Raw genomic sequence first — 23,435 nt, 5'->3', positions numbered from 1 at the left:
ACAGATGCAAGTGGATTTTTGCCAACAGTTGATGTTATAGTGTGAATGAGAAAGCAGTATCTTCTACTGCAGTATTATCATTTTGGACTAATGCTGAGTGTATTATTTTGGAGGGTGAAAGTATGGCTGTGGAGTATCATCATAAAGGTTTACCACTGCCTACAGTCATTGCCATTAATGCTGAATGCTAAGTTGGAACACTAGAAAAATTGAAGTTCAGGTAATCCTCGCATAACACTAATGTTAGGTTCCATAGAAATGTTGCATTATATAAATCGCGTTATGCAAGACTTAGATCACATAGAAAAAGTAGGGTAATGTTCCAAAATCTTTTTTTTTTTTTAATTATACAAAAAGTAATGACATACTCAACAAAATACATTTTTATTACATCAGGTAATTCATGTAAGTTAAGAAAACATCTAAACTATGAAACAAATACATAGTATAAACATAAAATTATAAATTTTACTTAAACTTCATTGCTCATAATGCATAAATGTTTTATGCAAAATAAAATAAAGTGCATATTTGAATTGTCATCACTGTCTTCAAAACGAACATTTCGTAGATGTTCTTTATTTACAAGTGGCCGGATGTCACTTGAAATCTCTTGCACATCATTTGTATAATTCTCATTGCATACTTCAGCTGGTTTAGTTATCAAGAAGTCAGTAATAAGACCTTGCCTACCACTATGCTGCAATTTTTTATTAAGTTCATAATATGGAGCTAAACAAATATCCATTTGTCTCGCGAATTTTCCGGGGCGCTCCATTGAGGAATCATTATCCGTAAAATAACTTTCTTGCCAAGTCCAATCCTGCTAATTTCTTTAAACTTTAAACTGAATTCTTTAACGGATTCATCAGAATCTTCGGCAGAACTTTCTCCACCATTAGGTTACACATCATCTATTAACTGTACCAGTTTCTCCTAATTTAAATCTATTTCCCCATCAATTAATTCACTAATTTCGTTTTCAATAATATCACAAAAGCCCTCTAAGTGGCCGGCCATTACTATAAAAATAAAATATTGTATGTAACTCACCAGATAATAAAGTGCTCAGCTTGAGATTAACACACTTATGATTTTTAATGCGCATTCCTGGCAGAAAACAAAGACAATCTTCAACATTAAACACTTTATACGGTAAACAATTGACATACATGCATGCTAAAGGATATTTCCCCTAATATAAATTTGCTACTTATAACTATGTGAGCGATACGGGCAGATGCAAATTTAACGAAGATAAAATTTGATTTTTAATTCGCAGGATGAAAAATATATGAAAAGATAAAGGGTTACTACAATTTGTAGACCACGTTATACGAGGGTTACCTGTAATTAATTCTAAGTTTTTCTCAACATAGAAGTTTTTCCTTTAGTACTACCATGCATAGCTTCAGACATGCTAGCATGAATTGGTTGGCAACATAGTAGGGTTCCACAAACAGCAACCAACATGACTTATCACATTGATGAAATGATCAGTTAGAATCATTGCATTTCACAGAAGACAAGAACAAACAAAGCTCTGTCATTGTGGCAGATCCAAATTATCCATATAATCTAAACTTAACTCTTTCTGAAACTGAAGGAATGTTTACAAAAGGAAATTAATTCATGTTTGATAATAAAATCATGGCAGCAAAAGTAGTTCAATTATACTTCTTGGAAAGAAGTCAATGGACACCATAGCATGAGGAACAAATAGCCATGGTGCCAACTTTAATAAGATGTAGGACCTCCTTTCGCTGTCATGACCACAGCAATCCTATAGGGCATACGTTCCACAAGTGTATGATAGAGATCAATGGGAATTTTGGAGCATTCTACCTGTGGGCATGTAATGGTTCTGGACTGTTGGGGAACAGATGTCCCTTGATCTCACCTGATGCTGTAGTTCATCTGATACATGTTCATTAGGGTTGATATCAGGACTCTGTGAAGGCCAGTCAAATGTGGTGATATTTCATGTCCACAAACCATGCAATTACAGTAGCAGCCTTATGACACAATATGTTGTGTTTCTGAAAGAGACAATGGTAAGTGCCATAGAAATGCCACAAAGTAGGAAGCATTGCATTGTCCAGATACCTCTTGAAGTTCAGTGTCTGTGGCACTACAGGGGTCTGAGGTCAAACCAGGAAAAAACCAGGACCATACCATCATACCACCAACTCTAAAGCCTCTAAATTTTATAGTTGGGATTTTCATAGCTGGTAAGAGATTTACTGGGAATCTGTCATACCCATGCATCTGCTTGGTTGAGGGTGTAGCCTGATTCAATGCTTCATAACACGGCTTTCTAATCTTCCACATCCAACTGTGCATACTCTTTGCACCACTGAAGACAATGCTGCATGTTTGAGTAATATGGGGCTTGCATATTGCAGTCCTCCATGAAAACCATGTTGTTAGCCTCGGTTCTGAATGTGTTTGTGCAGATGTTCCAATTGATGCTTGGAACTCGGCATTGCACATGTCAGCCGACAAATGGCGCTTTTTGCATATTATTCTTCATAGCACCCTACAGTCATGTTCAGTGAATGTGGTGGGCCATCCATCTTATATCACTTGCAGTTGACTTCCTGCACTTCCATCTCAGTATGGTATTATTGATTGTTGACTTGGGATGGCCCAATTTGTCAACAGTTTTGCCATATAAGTAGGCCTGTAACATGGCATCCTATCACAAAGCCTCTTTCAAACTTCAGTTCCCTTTGCACATCCATTTCACCCAGACACAGTTGCACTGACTTGGGCACACCACATTTCTCCAATGCATATTGGCTACAAACACATGACTTGTTACATGGCACAAAGCACCTTGCATGGGGGGGGGGGGGTCCATTAACTTCTTTCCAACTTTGTCCAGCTTAGCCTTTCTATGAACAGAAAAATTTGAAGATAAAAAGATCAGTGCATGGGAGCTTTTTTTTTTTTTTTTTTTATGTGGTTCCCTTCTGCAAAAGTTTTTTTGCAAAACCTATAGTACATCCACAGTATTACACAATTGTTACTTTACAATTCAATATTTTATAAGTATCTTACTTTTGGATTTTATTCATAACATACCCTGTACTTATCCTAATTTTCTCCCAACTTAATTTTTCATTAAAAAATATTAAGGGTGTGTGTGTGTGTTATGCCAACTACTCCATAACACATAGTGTTCTGAGCTTCCACATCCCATCATACACACTCTTTGCACCACTGAAGAAGGAGGTGCTTCATGTTGGTTCAGATAATGTAGGGTTTGCATATTGCAGTTCTACCATGGAAACCCATGTGGTGAGCCTTGGTTCTGAACATTTTTATACAGATCTGTGTTCCAGTTGATGCCTGGAACTCCACATTCAATGTGTTGGCTGACAAATTGTGGTTTTTACATATTATCCTTTGTAGCATCCTACAAAGTGATACCCCACTGATTGTTGACCTGGGATGGTCCAATTTGTCAACAAAAAATGAACAGATAGGCCTGCAACATGGCATCCTATCACAATGCCTCTTAACTCCAGCAGTTTCCTTCTTGCAGCCATTTCATCAGGACACAGTGGCATTGACTTGGGAGCATCATGTTCCTCCAGTTTATACTGGTTACAAACATGTGACTCTTCTTTTAAAAATCGAGACGTAAGAGGAAGAATAAAATATTATTACCAGAATCACTTACGTTTAAGTGTCTTTATTTGTAAAATTTTTGGCTATGTGGCAATGGCTATGAAATTTAGCAAAAATTTTACAAATAAAGACATTTAAATTAAATGTAAGTGATTTTGGTAATAATATTTTATGATAAACATGTGACTTGTTAGAAGGCACAATGCACCTTCCCCATGGGGGGGGGGTCCGTTGACTTCTTTCCAAACAGTGTAGAGGTTCAGTTTTATTTTTCTGTTGAGTGCAAACTACAGGGGTGATTCTGTTGAAATATAATTGTATGAATTTGCAGAATGAATTCAAGAAAAGTGCTGTTTCACACACATTTAAAAAAAAATTTTTTTCGATGATGTGTGTGTGGGGGGGGTGTTTGCAAATATTACAATTCCAATTACCAAAAAATAAATAAATAAATAAAACTACAATAATAAAGAAGATATCACTTTTTCACCATACTCTCCTCATAACTGCTTTTGGCTCCAAAATTTCACATAATTTAATTTCTCTTAAGTCAGGAACTCATGCCTTCTGCTTAGATTACTAGAACCAGTTGTAAGTTCAAAGACTAAATTTATACGCTGATTCAAATACTTTTTTATGTCTTGGTTGCTGGTGCTTTTGATAGATGCATAGGCAAAAAAAAAGTAGAAACGACATATATTTTAGCTTGTCTAATTTAATAGTTAATGAAATAGATGAAAATGTTGAAAATATGACACTGTTTAAAATATATATTTGCCAAAAATAGTTTAATATTTTATATTAACATCATATTTTGCTCTTAGTTTGAGGGAAAGCCCCTTCTGCCTCAAGTGCAACATCAGGATGTTCACAGGATATGTTTGGTTGTTGATTTAGATGAAACTTTAGTACACAGTTCTTTTAAGGTAAGTTTAATATTTCATATATTTAATTCTTAGATAAATCATCATATGAATAGATAAATGCCTGGACAATGTTTTTTTTTAATGGTTGGAGATATTCCAAAAATACCACTATACCTGAACAAAGTCATTTTGACATCTACTGAGGGTTGAATAGAAAATGTAAAAACTTTGTTATTGTTTAACCTCATTTAGCACATTAATATTGTTACTTCATATTTTAGCAAGATGAATTCATTGGTTTCATGAATAATGATGCTCAGTTATCTGAGTGTAGCTATTGAAAGAAGACCAGCTTGCATCATGAATAACATGCACACTTTTTGTGAGTGTAATATTCATTTTTGGGAAACAGTATGATAGCATAGAGAGATAGTGCTAAGCTATGCTGATCTAAGAAAGAAAAGTTGGGGATGTTATTTGTAGGTAATAAACTTTGTTAGTAGTGTAGTGGGTAGTAAACTCACGCATTTGGGAACACTGAAAGTGTGAGTATAAATATGGCGTACTAAACTCATTGCATTCATATTGTTACTTTCAAATGCAGAAATAAGTTAAGTCTATGAAATATTCAAAAAACTTTTTTTTTTGTGGTTTTTGAACAGTTTAAGAGATTGACTGTTCTTTTTTGCGTGATTCAGATAATTGATATTCAGGCTTTTTTCAGAATTGATATTCAGAATTTTTCGATGTGGTATAACTGATTTCCGGACCTTTTTTATATCCTGAATTGGTTTGATAACTGAACTAATCTCTTATAGAGCAAATATCTAAATATATTATTATTATTATCATCATCATTATTATTACAGGCTATTCCAAGGAGTCATTAGATTCATAGAGTCCGTAAACATCATGCCAAGCACTATCCAACATTTGCACAGTATCTGTCATACTTTGTTTGAACTCATTCACAGTCATGGCACCCACAACAGACTCTGGAAACCTATTCGACTCATTCACCACTCTTCAAGCAAAAAATATAGTTCTAACACCATTGTTAACTACACTCTTGCTCAGTTTCCAAGGATGGCCTCTAACTCTCCCACCACCAGAACTGTTCTGAAAAATTTCCTCTGTATTAATCTTGTAAAAACACTTCAGTAATTTGTATGATCATCTCTTTTCTGCCTCTCAACCAATTTCTGTAACCCACAAATCTTCAACCTTCTCATAATTTTTATTCCATAAACCTATTCGTCAAGATGAGGGTCTTATGAAGGCTCAATAAAGGGGAATAATAACCTACTTGTCTCAGCTTGTCAAACTCCTGGAGTAGTTTCATCAATGTGGTATACAGCTGGTCATCTTTTCATACCAAAATACATAACCTTACACTTTGCCACAGTAAACTGACATCTATACTCCTTTGCCCAGACTGCCAGTCTATCTAAATCATCCTGTAAAATTTTAACATCTGTATTAACTTTTGCTCTACCCAATTTTGCATCATCCACCAACAACTGAACAGTTCCTCTCAGATCCTTTCCTATATCATTAATGTACAAATTAAACAGTAGCAGCCCAAGAACAGAGCCCCATGTCACTCCACTAGTTACAGGCCTCCTTCTGGACTCTACTCTTGAATAAACTTTTCTGATATTTCTCCAACACCAACACCCTCTTATCCACCTCATCAACCCTACATCCATCCCATACAAAGTCTACAGTATTACTGTAAACCCATTACCTTTATGCAGCTGAGCTGAAGTCAGTTTCAAAAACTTCTAAATATGTGTATCTGATAAAATATAATTATCAGATAAACACCAGGAAATTTTCTTTATAATTTTTTTATCTCTACATCTCTTTTTGTGCATTTTACAAACAGTTCACTTGTTTCTTTTTCCAGTCATAATTATACTCCACCCCCCCACAAACAATAAACATTATGAACGTGTATGAATACAAATACAGAGCATGTCTGTGTAAACGAAGGCACACTTATTCAATGCATAGCATGTCTGCTTTGCAGATGACTGCTCTTAAGGTAGTGTATGAGTAATGTATGTGTGGTAAGTAAACTTTTTATCACTCTAAATGTTTCTCATAACTCTTTCAGGATAAGGACTGAAAAGGACTTTATCATCTGGACTACCTGTACAGAAATAAACAATAGAACATGCAAAGCTGATCTGATATAAATCTAGTAAATTTGTATGACATTAGACAGAAATTAGCCCAAGCACACTGTACTTTAGTATAGTGTGCTTGGGCTAATGTTATATAATATTAGCCCTTGGGTGATGTTATATAACATAACATTCAAACCAGTTTTAACTTACAAATCCAAGAGTTGAATTAGGAATAAAGCTTCTGATAAAAAACTAGAAACCTCAGATATGAAAAAAATTAAGGAAGTAGATTGCAAAATCATATTAAAAATAGAGATATTATGACAGAACTTGCTGTTAGCACTCTGCTCTGAATGCATGAGTAGCAATAATCTAAAGTGGTATATAGTCACTTAAACAGAGCAGGAGATGCATGGGATTGAATAGGAGATGACGAGTCCTAGAGGAAGACCAAGACCCAGATAGATTGATGCAGTTTTAAAACTTGGAGAAAAAGTAGTTGGGTTCAGGCCAAATAGAGGTTTTGGATCAGATTCTAACACAAATAATTGAGAAATCATGGAAGTATTAGTATCTGTATTTAAGTTTTTTTATATCTGGTAAATGTATACGATAAGATGCCAAGAGAAATGCTATTCAAAACAGTTATGCAGAGTAATTGAGATACTATATCAAGTAATATATCTATATTTTGTAAATTAGCAGTTAGAATTGAAGGAAGTACAAGACAAGGTTTGATGTAAAATGAGGTGCAAGACAAATGCAAGCAGTATCTTCACTGTTTTCTCATTTGTATGGATCACATTAAGAGTGAAAGTGACATTTAGTGTAGTATGAAAATTGGATCTCTTCATTTTCTGCAGATGGTGTTATACTCTTAAATAAGTAAATCCAGGGCAAGTCTTTAGGATTCCTTAACTAAATTGAATAACTGCAATAATAAATTTAGTATGAAAATCAGCAGTACAAAGATTACAAAAATAGGAACTTTGAAAGTATCATCTACATCCTGAATGGAAGACCTTTTTCAGCTATTTAGGTTTATTTAGAAGATAGTAAATTAAATATGGACGTAGACAACAGAATAAGTAAAGATGATAGGAGAGTAAACTGAAACAAGAGAAATCAGTCAACACTGAACAAGCTACAGATAAGACAGTGTTCAAATCAATTTTAACTTATAATAGATCTCAGTTAGAACTTGGTTAGAAATGACACTTGAATTGAAGAGTGGAAACTACAGATATGAGAGTTCTGAGAAAAATTAGTGGGAGTGAACACATGGCATCATTGGCAAAATCTTGTTAAAAATGATATTAGCAAACAGCTGTTGGTGTTTAGGAATTTGTGAAAACAGAGACAATCTCAGATGGTATGGTTACTTAAATAGCATGGGAGAGGAATGATTAGCAAAATAGGTGTTTGATGCTAAGAAGGCAAGAAAAAAACCACCTAGAGAAAGACCAAGATCTAAATAAGATCAATACAGTAAGAAGTGTATAGAAGACTGAACCATGAGACCTGACAGATAACAGATTAATTTGGAGGAAAAATTATAGTATATATATATATATATATATATATGTAACAGCCTTCTTCAGGTGACATTATAAAAGAAAAAAAACTAAACATTGAGGGTTAAAAGACTATGAACAACATAGACAGTCTTTATACATAATTAACATGAAAACGTTGTAGTTGTATTTGAAGCTATTCTTTCGTTTGTTGCATTGTTGGGAGAGTGCGTGCTTGCTGCATCACGTGAACGCCAGTACATTTAGGTTTAACAACAACTTAAGCTACAACCTCCCAGATAGTCATTCAGCTGTAATCATGTACTGGCATTCACGTGATGCAGCAAGCACGCACTCTCCCAACAATGCAACAAACGAAAGAACAGCTTCAAATACAACTACAACGTTTTCATGCTAATTATGTATAAAGACTGTCTATGTTGTTCATAGTCTTTGAACCCTCAATGTTTAGTGTTTTTTCTTTTATAATGTCACCTGAAGAAGGCTGTTACAGGCCGAAACTAGTAGTGTGTTTATATTAAAACCTTTTTACTTAAATCTCGGTTCTAGTCATTTAATTCTTCATAAAACTATGTATGTTAACCGAGTCAATGATCATTCTGTCATATATATATATATATATAATTAAATTGACTATAGGAATTTAGTAATGATGTAACCTTTTCATTTAGTACTGTCATTATATCCTGTATATACCATCTGTGGGCACATATCAAATACTTTAATGAGGAAAAAATATATATTACATATGGCTGATATGAATAGGTTGAAGAATTGCAATATAAAATAAGTAAAATTAAATGGGATAATAGCTAAGTAAGGTGCAAAGAAAATCAGAAGAATGTGTAACTTAGAAAGAAAGGACCAGATGTTAGAAAGTAGTCTTCCTAATAAACGTAATGATAGCAAACAATGTTACAAAATATATAGGAATATTAGATCAGTTAGCAGTATAGCATTAGCATATATAATAGTTAAAATATATGCATGACCTAAATAAAGATGAACAAGTTTAAGAATTCTATTCTGTAGTACAGCAGTATAATAATAATATAACAAGATCTTACAACCAATACAATATAAATAAATAAATGCAGATGGACAAGCAATAAAAAAAATAAAATAACATTTTTTTAAAATCATACTTTATCATCTGATGCAAAAATCATTAAATATGTTTCATTTATTACTCATTTACATATATTGAATTTTAAATATAAAGTGATCACCATCTGGTTTTGAGTATCACTTTGAAAACAAACGTCAAATCTGAACAGCTTTCAGATACAAATATTAGTGGTGAAAAGATAAGAGTTTGAAAGTGAAATCCACTTTACAGGAGAGGCAGTGGTAAAATCTGATAATAACATTGACTTTCCAAGGAAGTCGATGTTTGTATGTGTGTGAAGATGTCTTCAAGAATAGAAAAATAATACATGGACTGTTTGTATAATTTCCTTTCAGGAAATTATACAAACAGTCCATGAAAAAGAGAGGAGCCATGTAAAAAGTTCTTGGCTACTAAGATGCAGATGCTCTTAGCATATTAATAGTATGATACTGTTAACTCATTAAGGACTGAATTATTTTCCGTCTTTAAAATTCTTACCACTGATCAAATTGATGTTACTGGAGTGGGAATATACTATTTTTTTTATATCTCACATGTCAGATTTTTGAAATATGGCATGTGACCATATGGTTACATGCCATATTTCTAGTCCTTTATATGAGCAAAATAAGACAATGTTTATTATTTTTACTTACAGCTTACAAACAAATTACAAACATGTCAAAATATTTTAAAATACAAAAAAAATACAAATTTCAACCTCCGTGGACATTTAAAAACTTATGGTGTATGACATTTGACAAAACATCCCACACAAAGTCCCATCACATTTTTTACATTGTGCACATCCCAAAGATTTACAGAATTGTCCTGCGCATATCCTTCTCTTGTTTCCTGGCACATTTTCAACAAAATGGTCCATTTGATCATTCTAATATCAGACATCACACGACCACCAGTTTTGGTGGTCGTGTGAAGAATTATTATCCCCAGAGAGAATTAGTATCCACAAGAAACACTTCACATTTTCTGATGTTATGTCTGGACATGGACAGTTTTTCCAGGTAGCGTATTTTTTCGATTCGGTCACTAATAAATCAATGATGTCATCATCAATAAACATTTCAAATAACTCAGTGCATGTCTTATTTCTATAGACACTGAAATCCGACACTGGAAATACTGGACTCGTCTGTGGTATGTCATCATGTGACCAACTACCCACTTTCTCTCGCTTAGACCCTTTTTCAGTTTCACAGGTTTCCTGGTCTTCATCTTCATTATCTCTATCCTCTGTATCCTGATTTCCTATTCTATGACCATCTGCTAGAACTGCTGAAGCAGCTCTAGCAGATGGTCATCATTATCTGACTCATCATGTACTTCTGGGGCTCTATATATACTTCAGTGAGGTCAAGATCATCATCTTCAGGAATATCTAGTATTTCTTTCACAGATAAGTTGAAAGGAGAATAGTTAGCTGAAATTACACAGAACTATTTCATAAGGTAAAAATGACTACATAGAAGACTAGTGTGATCAAATGGTAACACTCCATTATAACCTACTTTTAACATATAATTATTATATATAAAGTTTTAAAAACAATATATTGCTTTTCTTTAATGTTTTCACAATATGAATATGTTGATAGAAGTGTTTCAGAGCAAGTTATGAAGCAAGAAGCTAGACTTACCTCTTCTTATCACCATTTTAGATTCACAGATTCCATGTACTGTTTTATTTCATCTACCACAAGATGGAATAAAAGACTAGATTAGAAACTCCATATATTGTTAATAGTTTGAACTATTACTAAGCCTGAAAGTATAAAACATTTATCAATTTTAAATTATTTGGCTACAGAGAATAAAAAAATGTAAATCATTGCATGCTGTGACCATATGGTAACACTAGTCCTTAATGGGTTAAGCTGAGTATTGTTGAATTCTGAATGAAGAGAAATTAAAATTATTAATACTCCTTTCAGAATCCAACATAATCCACCATATCAAAGGCTCCATTTGTAGATATTATTTAATGTAAATCTCTTGTTATAAACTATTATTCATATAATTACCTTTGAGTTTTTTTATTTAACTATTTAATCTAGGATATGTATTAATAATGGAAAGGACTCTGTATAAAAATAACGTTTAGATTATTTTATTTATTCCTATATTAATAGTAGAAGAATTTGTGTTCATCATATTTAATTGTATATTAATTGAATTTAAAAATATCCTTTTATTTAGTTTCTGTATGTAAAGGTAAAATGTTATGTAATGCTTATGCTTATGTACTGCTCTAATTGTTGTCATGGAGACGGAGTTAAAAATAGAAAGCGCGAGCGTGGTAGGGTGTGAGTTAAGGACATTAGATGGAATTGATATGAGCTAGACGGTGAGAACAAGTTTTGGCGGGGAAAAGGAGTGAAGGTATATAAACGGAAAGCGAGAGTAAACAAGAGAGGCAGTCAGTGAGCACTGGAACTGGGGAAATAGGGGCTGAGTACAGTTGGAGCACTCAGCACAGCAACGGCACTCAGAACAGTACAATAGAGATGAGGAAACATTTGATTAGCAGCATGGAGTTAAGTAAGAGGCTGTAGTACAAAGAATTAAGTGTTGTAATCAGATTACGAAGGAACGAGATGTAAATTGACAACTCAGAATATTTATATGGAATTCTGAAGTTAATGTTGAATTCCAGAGCTTTTAAGGAAGATTAGTGGAAAGCTGATTCTATTGCAAAGTAGTATATGAGGAATAAGTGAATTTTCTAGTGCAAGTGTGTCTGCATTTGTGATATGCTGAGATTAAAGATTAAGTTAATTTAAAGAAGATTACTTTGAAATGTGTGGCTCCAGTGTGATAGTTAACTAAAGTTTTAAGTGTGCCTCAGTGAATAATATGTGCAAGGATTTATTCCAGTAAGAACAGTTGTACTTTATAGCATTTTAGAGTGAAGTTATAAGAATTAACTCCTCCTGTTAAATCCTAACATTAACTGTGGTGTTTATGCTGAAATTAGCCGAAGCTAGAAGATTAATAGTCTTCCCCCCTTAAAGTGATAACTACCTCTTGACTGAACTATGTGATTTCTGACTAAGGGATAGATAGAGAATACAATTGTTAAAATATTTGCTGTGAATTTCAGTGATATTGAATTTTAGAACTATCTTTGTTTATTAGGGAGAAATTAAATTTTAAAGACTCAATGTTTGATACTAAGAGTTGAGTGAATGTTATGAGTTGTTGAACAGAATTAATTTTGCATTATCTTGTATCCAACGTATGCTTATGTATATATTATATAACCCTGCATTAAATGTTTTGTTTTATTGATTTCAATTTGTTGTTAGCCTGATTCTTTTCCACTGCACCGTTCATAAAATTATCGGACCTAGCGGGAACCTTAAATGTTAATGTCAAATTTGGCCTATATATAAAAATTAGACTGCTAAAGTTAATTAATATTTGATTCCACTATTTTGCATAGACTAATCTGAATATAGGGTGGCACAGTATAATAGAAATTTCCCTATATTTGGATTAGTAATCAACATACAATTAATTAACCTTAATAAGAACAACATTAAAACAAGATGGCGGACTCAAAGCCAGGATGTACTATTAGTAGAGGAAGGACGATCCAACAGTATGTGTGTGTGTATGTATATATATATATATGAAAGAATGATTATTAACTCGGTTAACATACATATTTTTTTAAAAGGAATTGAATGACTACAACCGAGATTTAAGTAAAAAGGTTTTAATGTTAAAACATGACTAAAGTTCTAAGAAAATGCAATATCAGAACTTTGTTCACTCCACTTCCAAAAATCCATTTCTTAATAAGCCACTCAAAACCTTGTCATCATCTTAAATACCCTGGTGTATATAAAATATTGTGTGATTGTGAAATTCCTTATTTTGTGCAGACAGACAAATCTGTCGAATTGCGTATGGAAGAACACATGAGGGACATTACTTGCAAGAGACAGCGAGCCAGTGCATTATCAAGTCATATCTTTTTCTCGGCTAATCCTAATGATGAAAGCCAAAGTCACAAAGTCTGCTGGGAAAAATCTACTAACATCTTCCGTTGCAATGATGAACTAGAGAGAAAAATCGTGGAATCTAGGGAAATCATCTTCAATCCTGTTCATCTAAATAATAACTTGGGCTACAACCTCCCAGATAGTCGTTCAGCTGTAATCATGTACTGGCGTTCACGAGATGCTACTACCACGTACTTTCCCAACAATGCAACAAACAAAAGAACAGCTTTAAATACAACCATGTTTTAATGTCAGTTATGTATAGAGACTCTCTATGTTGTTCATAGTTAGTTAAGATTCAGTGTTTTAGTGTTTTTTCTTTTTTCTTTCTTTTATAATGTCACCTGATGAAGGCTGTTACAAGCCGAAACTACTCGTGTTTTAATATTAAAACCTTTTTACTTAAATCTCGGTTCTAGTCATTCAATTCCTTTAAAATATATATATATATATATATAACGGTAGTTAAACAAATTCATGGGAGATTTGTGGACGAAAATAAAAGATAAATGTCATGATGGCAGCAAACTGTTCTGTGGAATTACCAGGGAAAGGGGACTTAAAATTGGAATAAGTATTCCAAAAAAGAATCAAAAATTAAAAATGTGACATGAAACTGAAGATAAGCAGATTTTTTTTTTAATTATGTAGAGTACTTTGAAATTTAAATGACACAACCAGCATATAATTGAAAATAATGAGGAGGAAGAATGCGACCACAAGTACAATTCAATTCTGAAGGGTGGTAGAAATGGTTATTAGAACTCTGAAAGGTGGAAAGTTAGCTAAATCAATTATATGCAACTGAAATGCTTAAATATTGAAGGTATACATTTTACAGTGGCTGTACTGAATAATTCAGAAGGTCCTATTCGAAAGATTAAATCTACGTAGTTGAGATAGAACTGTCATTGTAGTAGTTTGTCAAAAAAAAAAAAAAAGAGAGAGAGAGAGAGAGGGAGGGAGGAGAAATAAAGATGAATGGGAAAATTGTAAAGTATTTTCCTGTGTTTCAGGAAATATTTTTATCTCACTTTTTTATATTTTTCTCTGAAAAGTATGAAAAAGTTGAGGTAAAAGTTAATGAACAATAATTTAAATAGAGTAGATTTTGTATTATAGAGAATAAATATAACAAGGATCTCTATTTAAGTTTTTTTGTTGATCTATAAAGTAAGGTGTCAATGTGGGGTGGGGGGGGCTGTTGAAACACCAAAACTGCATGCTCTAAATGGAATTTTTTACAGTGTGATATATAACTCATACTTAAGTTTCAAATTAATAGTTCATCTTTTTCCTGATATTTACCCTCAAGGGGTGTTCATTCTGCTATGCCAGCACTACATGATTGAGTTTTTTGAGTTCACATTATTAACAATCTCCTATCAACAATTTCCCTCCAAATTAGTCTATTACTTGTCAGCCCTTCAATATTGTCGTATCTAACATTTCATTCTTCTAAGACACTTTTAACTGAATCAGTCTACCTAGACTCGTCTTTCTTGGTCATTCATATATCTGTTTTGTTAACCTTTCGTCTTCCATTCTGTTTAAGTGACCATACTGTAGATTAGCTCTGCTCATGCATTCATGAGTGCAAACAAAGGAATATATGTGGAACTATAAGGCTGGTGATTATGGCAAGCTTAGGTGACTGTTTGCAGTTATATCATGAAATTGGAAGAATTGGAAGGAAAGAAAATCAGATGGTTCCTGGCAGCTTGTCAGGAACCATCTGGCAGAGGCAATGTCTGAATGTATTGTAAAGGTGAAGAGGTCAAATAATGTCGGTGTGAAATGGATGGTAAGGGTAGCAGAAGTGCTATATGAGCAACAATTAGCTATTGAGGCCAAAAGAAATCCTAGGGTTTTTTTTTTTTTTTTTTTTTTTCTACATTTCTTCTAACCCAAAATTTAGTAGAAGAAAGAATGATTAGGGAAGGTATGATGTTGGAGAGAATGGCAGAATGCTAACCACTGAATTGGATATAGTAGAGATGTTAAATGAGTAGTCCATAAAGGTATTTCATTCTAATGAAAATAATATCATGTGGATCTTGAGAGCAGTGGGAAGGGAGGGAGGAGAAGCTACTGATGGTGAATGAGCAGAAGGTATATGAGGAATTGAGTAATCTTAATGTCAATAAAACCATAGGACTTGATGGTATACCACCACATATCTTGAGGGAATGTTCTAGAGAGCAGCTTTAACTTTCCTCTTTAACTTGTCTTAGATTTGCCCACATTCCAGAGGAGTGGGAAAAAAAGTTAGATTGTTTTCGATTCCATAAAAGGAATGATAAAACTAAGACTTTGAATTGTAGACCAATCTGTTTGTCTGAAATTATGATAAACATGTTATAGAGGCTAGTGAGGACCAGGATTCAGAATTGGGTTGATGATAATAACATTCTCTTTGATGGACAGCATGAGTTTGCTAAAGAAAAGGTATGCTTTAGCAATTTAACTTACTATGACAAGATGACAGGTGCATTGGACAAAGGAGATGCATACATGGTGGTATATTTAGGTTTTGCTAAAGCCTTTGATAGATTGCCACATAACAAGCTGGTAATTAAACTGGAATAGATGGGATTGCATTGTAGATTAGTCCACTAGATTGGAGATTGGCTGTGTCTGATAGGTATCAGCATGTTGTATATGGGGGAAGGAGAGACAATATCCTTGAGAAGGAAAGTCACCAATGTTATTCCCTGAGGGCCTGTTTTGGGCCCATCATTGTTTAATTTGTATGTATTATTTATGGATTTATATTTGTATGTAAATGATAGTGGGAAGGGCTTGAATGACAATATAAAGTTGTTTGCAGATGATGCAAAGTTAGAACTATGAGGAGTACAGTGGATGTTGTAGCCTTGCAAGGGGACCTGAAGAGTATAAGATTGATGGAGATATCTCAGAGGAGGTGGAAGAGATGAGGGATCTTATAAAAATCAGAGAAATCGTTAAAAATTAATTTAACGAGACTGATTTTCGTTTATTTCATTGTCAAGTGTAATACAAAAGAAGACAAATTTATATTCTTCTTATTTTCCCAGCACTTTCTTTAACCCTTAAGGCAGTTGTAATGTAGTATTGGTGTTAGTTTATTTTCACAATTCACAACGTGAAATAGCTTCAGGTAATTTTATCCTTGAGCATTTTGCATGAAGAAAGGGCTTTTTAATAGTGTTATTTAAAAACAATTATCTTGCAAAGATGATTCTGAGACCTGGGTCATGTTATTGACATGACATTGCAAAATGTTAGTCTGGCTATGGTGTCAGTGTTGACCATTTTTGGTAGATTTTGTAAGATTCCGTATTTGTTATGTGTACTGAACTATTTTTATAGATAATTTATATAACTTCACCCTTCATTATGATCAGTAAATTAAAGGAAATGCAAACTGCACTGTTCAGTTTTGTGAAATGGTGCAAAACTGAAGGTGAAGTGCCATAAAGTATTAAATAGTCCTCTTGTGTCATCAACTAAAAACGATGTGCTTTGAAGATGAAGTTGCCTTCTTTAATGTATAAAAATATCCTGGGCTGCTAACAGAAACTGTGGGTTACTACACAATTTTTGAGTGAGTTATATTATCATTATTATTACTATTTTTATCTGAGACCTCCAGGGAGTCGAGGCTCATCAACAGAGGCTATAAATCATCCAAACCAGCTGTCATACCTTCCCTTAAATTTATTCACACTAAATGTACTCATTACTCCTAAAGGCAAACTATTCCTCTTACTCACTGCTCTGTGGGAGAAAAACCTAGCTGTTACCCTTTCTTGACTGTGAACAAACTTAACATTGCATTGATCTCCCCCCCCCCATTTTCTTTTCTCATCTTCCATATAACAAAAAATTTCATCAGATGATATCCTGTAACACCCATTCAGAAGTTTATAGACCTCTATCATACCACATATTTGCAATCTGTCCTCATAATCTAAATCCCATAATCCAGATATAATCTTTGTAACTCTTCTTTGCATCCTTTCCATATTTTCTTTATCCCCTTGGAATCCAGAAGACCATGGGATAAGACCTCTGTGAGGTCTTATCAAGGCCTTACAAAGAGGCAAAATTACTTCCTTGTGCTTACATGTCAAGGTTTGCTTCAACATCGCAATTATCTTCTGATTTGTATTTGCACCTTCTGCCATGTGACCTTTGAACTTCAAATTCCTGTCCACCATTACACCAAGATCCCTAGGCTAATCAGTTTCTTGTAGCATAACCCTGCTAATATAATGTGCTGCTGGAAATCTCATCATGCCAAAGTGCATAACTTCACACTTATTAACATTAGACTGATAGCCATTTTCACTTGCCCAAATTTCCAACCTATTCAAATCATTTTGTAAGTGCTGGATATAATAGCATCTCTTATTTTCTTGCCTATCTTCAAATCATTGGCAAACAATTGCACATCTCCTATTAGACCCTTCCTAATGTCATTAATGTCCAGATTGAACAACAGTAGCCCATGGACTGAATCTTGAGGTACATCAATGACCATCTTAAATCTGGCAGATTCACACCCACCATATACCACTTTTTATCTGTATGTCAGTCATCCACTGATCCAAGCCAAGAGTTTATATTTCAATTCCACATTTTCTAGTTTATGCAACAGCCTTTGAAGCATCATCTAAGAGTAGTCAATTTTACACTTGTTTTATACCATTTTACCTCCCCCCTTCACTCTACCTACTATTAGCTGCATAATCTCGCTTATATCTATACCATAAGATAGCATTGCAGATTTGTATATTTCTCTATCTTCTCTTTTCCATCTATTCCTCAAACTTTGATGGCCACATTCTCTGAGTCCATTGTGTTCTTTATGTACAATTACATAGCACAGTTATCATCTTGATTATCTGCCTCTGGATCGTTCAGATTTCTCCCTGTTTCCTGGAAACCATCGTGGCTATATCTGCAAACAGCAATTCAGATGTCATCAACATGCGTATCAAGGATTTAGGCCTAGCATGGCCTGTTCCAGCCTTAGAAGTCATCGTTTAAGAGGACATCCTGGTTTTCTTTTTCCTAATGGCTCGTACTTTAAGGCTTTTTTGGTAATCTTTCTGTTTTCATTCTTTGAATGTGTTCCATCCATTTATGTTTATATTTTTTAATTTTTTCTATTACTGTTCTTGGTTTATTTCTTTCATAATTTCTTCATTTCTTTTATGATCAAATAGAGTATACTTTGCAGTTTTTCTCATAAACTTAATTTCTGCTGTTATTAATCTTTGTTTGTCTTTTTGTTTTATTGTCCAGATTTCATTTCCATACATTAAGACTGGTAGGGCTAATGTATTGTATATGTTTAGTCGGGTTTGTTTTTGAACTAGGTTTGGTTTAAATATAGAGTTAATTACACCTGTTATTTTTAAATATTTTGCAATTTTTAGGTTTATATCTTTTTCATTTTCATATGTGATCATACATCCTAGGTAGTTAAATGAATTCACCTGTTCTAAGATCTTGTTATCTATTACTAATTTAATTCTTACTGGATCTTGTCCTTTAAAGGCCATAGTTTTTGATTTTTCTGTTGATATTATCATACCATAATCTTTCGCTTCTCATTTAGTTCTAAAATAGCTTTCTGTGAGTTATCTTCAGAATTTGTAATTATTATTTGGTCGTTGGCAAAAAGGAGAGTGTTTAAGTTCACTGTAGGAGAAAGTTTAATTCCTTGATGTAAATTTTTATTCCATTTTATTATTATTTCATTTAAGTAAATATTAAAAAGAGTTGCTGAGAGGGGACATCCCTGTCGGACCCCTTGGTTTATCTCTCTCATATATGATAGCTCATGATTTAATCTTATTTGTATTTGATTATTTTCATATATACTTGTAATAGCTTTTATGATATTATTTGGTATTTGTCTTTCTTTTAATATGTTAAAGAATATGTTTCTTTTAACTTTGTCAAATGTTTTTTCCAAGTCAATAAATGCAATATGTGTTTCTAAATTGTATTCTCTTCTTTTCTTCTTTTCTCTATTATTAATTTTAGGCAAAAGGCCATCCTTTTCTAAATCCATTCTTTACTTCTAAAATAAAGTTTTCGGAATATTTCATTAGTTTGCTATTTAAGATTCTGCTATATATTTTGTAACAGGAATTTAGTACTTATATCTCTATGGTTTTTAGGGTAATCTCTATTACCTTCTTTAAAGATAGGAATCACAATTGCTTTTCTCCATTCTAATGGGGGGATACCAGTTGAATAAATTTTATTTAAAAATATTAAGAGTCTTTCTTTGAATCTTGTTCCTGCGTATTTATATAGTTCTGAACCTAGCTTATCTTCTCCACGTGATTTTCCGTTTCTTGTTTCTTTCAGGCTGATTTCAAATTCTTCTTTAGTTATTTCCTTTTCATTTTCATTAAATGTTTGCCAGTTGTCGTTTTTAAAATATTTGTCTGTCCACAATTCTGTGTAGTAATTTAGAAATTATTTTAATTTCAATTTGGTGTTTAATTTTATGTTTTCTTTGGTATCTGCATTTAAGTATTTCCAAATCTTATATACATTGGGTCTTATTTTATATAAATCATGTTCTAAATTAGAAAGAAATTTGTTCCATGATTCTCTGTCTTTTTCTGACTTCTCTTTTAGCTATGGCTCTTATTCTTTTATATTCTATTTCATCTTCTAATCTTTTACTGCTTAACCATTTGTGATAGGTTTCTTTTTGATTATTTCTTAATTTGTGTCATCCCAGATCTTCAGTTTTTTCTTTTTATTGAATTTTTTGGTCTTTCATTTTCTAAGCTTTCTAACATCTGGCAAAAATTTTGATGTCTTTTCATTTAATGTTAAATAATCTAATATTGATTTCCATCCTCTTGTTGCCCAAGTATATTTATGTATGTCTTTATGTTTATAGAAGGAATTCATTATTTTTAGGTTATTATAAACTACAAAACGAATCAATTTTTTTACCATTTCTGTTTAGAGTATGTTCTCCATGTATTCCTATGTTATTATTAATTTTTGTGTTTCCAATTCTTGCATTTAAGTCTCCTGCTGAAATTACATAATTTTTATTTATTTTATTATATATAGTAGCTGATTATAAAAATCAATATTATCCTGTTCTCTTCCTTCTTCTGGGGCATTGAAACCAATTATTGCTAAATAGCCTCTATCTATTTTTATTCTAGCTTCTATTATTCTTTCATTTCATAATTTATAATGTTTTAACTGTTTTGAAAGGGAGTTATGAATCCAAATCATAACTGCTGCTTGTGCTCTTTGCTCTCTGTCAACTCCACTGTATATCATGTTAAAATATTCGGTTCTCATAGTTCCTTTTAATTTCTTTTTTGTTTCAGTGATTACTGCTATTTCAAAATTTCTTTTGAAATAGCAGTAATCAAGCATGTATATTGATGTTGTAGGCTGAGTGTGGGAATTAATACTACTGTCTATAGGTTATTGATGATTATCATCTATAACCTCCAGACAAGTCATCTCCAGAGCAGTGTCCTCAGTTTAACCTGTGACCTGTCCTTAATATACTAGCAAGCTATAAGATTTCAACCTTTTGTGAAATGAGTTGGCTATTTCAGGAAGCTGCTGCTGCTAACTATTATGCCCTATTGGAAGTTTATTATTCCCTATGCTAAAATTGATATAGCTGAATGAATAAAACAAGGATTTAGAGCATTTTGCTATGACTCACCCAGTTTCGTTAATCTAATGCCACATTTGTGAAATGAATTGGATAGACAGAAAAAGGTTAACCCTTCCATATTCTGCTTTCAATAAAGATTTATGCTGCAAAATTTGGAAACCTTATTGTGACTGCCTATGACATAACATGTTAACTGATGAAATGTTGAGCAAGTCTTAGGGAAGCATTTTATTTTTTGTTGCAAAAATGTGTTTTCCAATAATTTTCATGATATGTCTTGACATTGTTTTTTTTTTTTTCCCCAAAGCCCATCAACAATGCTGACTTCATTGTACCAGTTGAAATAGATGACACAATCCATCAAGTAAGTATGCATGTGTATATATATATATATATTGTTTTGTATAACATACAATATCAGAGATATACTGCATTCTGACTGATATGATCTTATGTTGAGTTTTAATCTTGCAATCTGTGATGTTTATTAGGTGTGATTCACAACAGTATATAAAAGTTTTTTAACATTGCTTTGGCTATCTCTCTGCTCATTTCCATACCAAAGAATATGTATTATTCTTGATCTTTCAACAAACCGAACTGACAATCCTCATTGTTCTTCTGTTGCCACAAGGAAAGTTGTTGACTAGTCAGGAATTGTTCAAGCAGATACCGGTTAGTCTTAGGTTTTCCATGTAGAATGTCCATTTACAGTGACTCATGACACCATTTCTAAGATGACTTTGAAATTCAGCAGTTACCAAACTTGTCAAGCTATGATCATAGTATGTCATCGATCATCTCGAGAGCAATGAATTTGCATCCAATGAACTAAATATTGCAATTATCTCAAGAGTTTTTATGTGAATCCCATCCATAAAAAGTTACGAAGGTTTCAAACTTCACTAAGCAGAATGATGTTTCTGCCGCAGATGACGAAAATCATCTACCACTGAAATACATGAACATTCATGCCACACCAGATTTGATCCCTATGGCTTATTGGTTGTGAGTTTGAATTTCACAACTAGTTAGCAGAAACACGATCAACTTAGCCATCTAGACTGGCAGTAGGTTATAAAATTGCAATTACAGTGGGGATGTGAGGTAATGCTTGTAAACATGCTTAGTCAGAAATCTGCCATTTTAATGATTTTCTTGGATTCTTTCCATGCTGTTTTTATTCTAAAACTGGATCCAGTCAGACGATGAAATTAGTTTTAAAATATAATCCCAGAAACTTGTAGATAACTTTATCCTATCCTTCTCATCCATCCCTCAAGACTGGTAAGTCCCCTTTCCCCCCAATGGGGGCTTACGACGAATTAATGCAGCCAGCTCATCACTCCTCTCCTGCATCCCCTAAGGGAAATATTCCTGACTGTAATCTGTGTGGGTTCATGAGGTCAGTTTGTCTGTTCTGGGAGATGAAAAACCCAAGTTTCTAGGTGAAAAAAACCCTATCTCAGTATGAGACCAGCTGACTCACCTTTTGTTGAAAGAGACCAAATAAAGGTTCCTCACTTTACTAATGAGAATAGAACCCAAGTCTTTCCAACCAGAGGACTTCACCTATACTGTGACTGAGCTATAGAGGTTCTAGATAAGCTTATATGTTGATTATACATGGCTTTTAATTTTTCAGGAATTGACAACGTATACTAGAATATTAATTAGAAAATCTTTAATATTTTCCTGTATTTCGGCATTTTCACTTTATGACAAATTGTTGAGAAATCATGGGAATATAACAAAGATCTGTATTTAAGTTTTGTAGATCTGGAAAAGGTATATGACAAGGTTCCAAGAGAAATGCTATTCAAAATGCTACAGTTGTATGGTGTCAATGGGACATTATATCAAACAATACTTAGTCTTTGAGTTGTAAGTCAGCAGTTAGAATTGAAGGAAGTACAGGAAGATGGTTTAATGTTAAATCTGGTGTCAGACTAGGATGTACATTATCCCCTAAATTTAATAACTGTTGCAATAGATATATGGTATGAAGATCAGCAATAACAAGACAAAAAATGAAAATAGGCAGAAGCATTGAAAATGTCAACTGTGTTATGAATGGAGAACCTGTGGAACAAGTAAAACATTTCAGCTACTTAGGTACAATTTTTAGTGAAGATGGTAAATTAAATATGGAAATAGACAACAGAATCAACAAAGCAAGTATGGTTGGAAGTCATCTAAATAAATTTATATGGAATAAAACAGAAATTAGTCAGAATACTAAATTAGCTGTATACAAGACAGTGTTCAAACCAATTTTGAACGATTCTGAGAGCTGGGTCAGAAGTAAAACAGTGACTGGAGACTGCAGATATGAGAGTCCTGAGAAAGATTAGGGACATGAACAGATGGCATCAATGGCACTATCATATTAAAAATGAGGATATTAGGAAAGAACTCGACATTGTCAGCATCCAGGAATGCGTTAGCAGAGCTAATCT

The 23,435-nt window shown here is 33.3% G+C and overlaps 1 protein-coding gene across 1 annotated transcript in view; it reads left to right on the top strand.

The window, feature by feature from the left end:
• Positions 1 to 23,435, top strand: part of LOC150109572 (carboxy-terminal domain RNA polymerase II polypeptide A small phosphatase 1-like) — a 111,374-nt gene that overhangs the window by 33,095 nt on the left and 54,844 nt on the right. The window contains exons 3-4 of the mRNA XM_090409072.1: positions 4,461 to 4,562; positions 21,284 to 21,340. Of these exons, the coding sequence (XP_090265198.1) occupies positions 4,461 to 4,562; positions 21,284 to 21,340 (159 nt within the window). The remainder of the gene's footprint in view (positions 1 to 4,460; positions 4,563 to 21,283; positions 21,341 to 23,435) is intronic.

The sequence above is a fragment of the Typopeltis vanoorti genome, chromosome 2 (genome assembly GCF_054136105.1).
Source record: "Typopeltis vanoorti isolate ZY-2024b chromosome 2, IOZ_Tvanoo_1.0, whole genome shotgun sequence".
In the NCBI taxonomy this organism is placed as follows: domain Eukaryota; kingdom Metazoa; phylum Arthropoda; class Arachnida; order Uropygi; family Thelyphonidae; genus Typopeltis; species Typopeltis vanoorti.
This window is presented reverse-complemented; position numbering and strand designations above follow the sequence as displayed.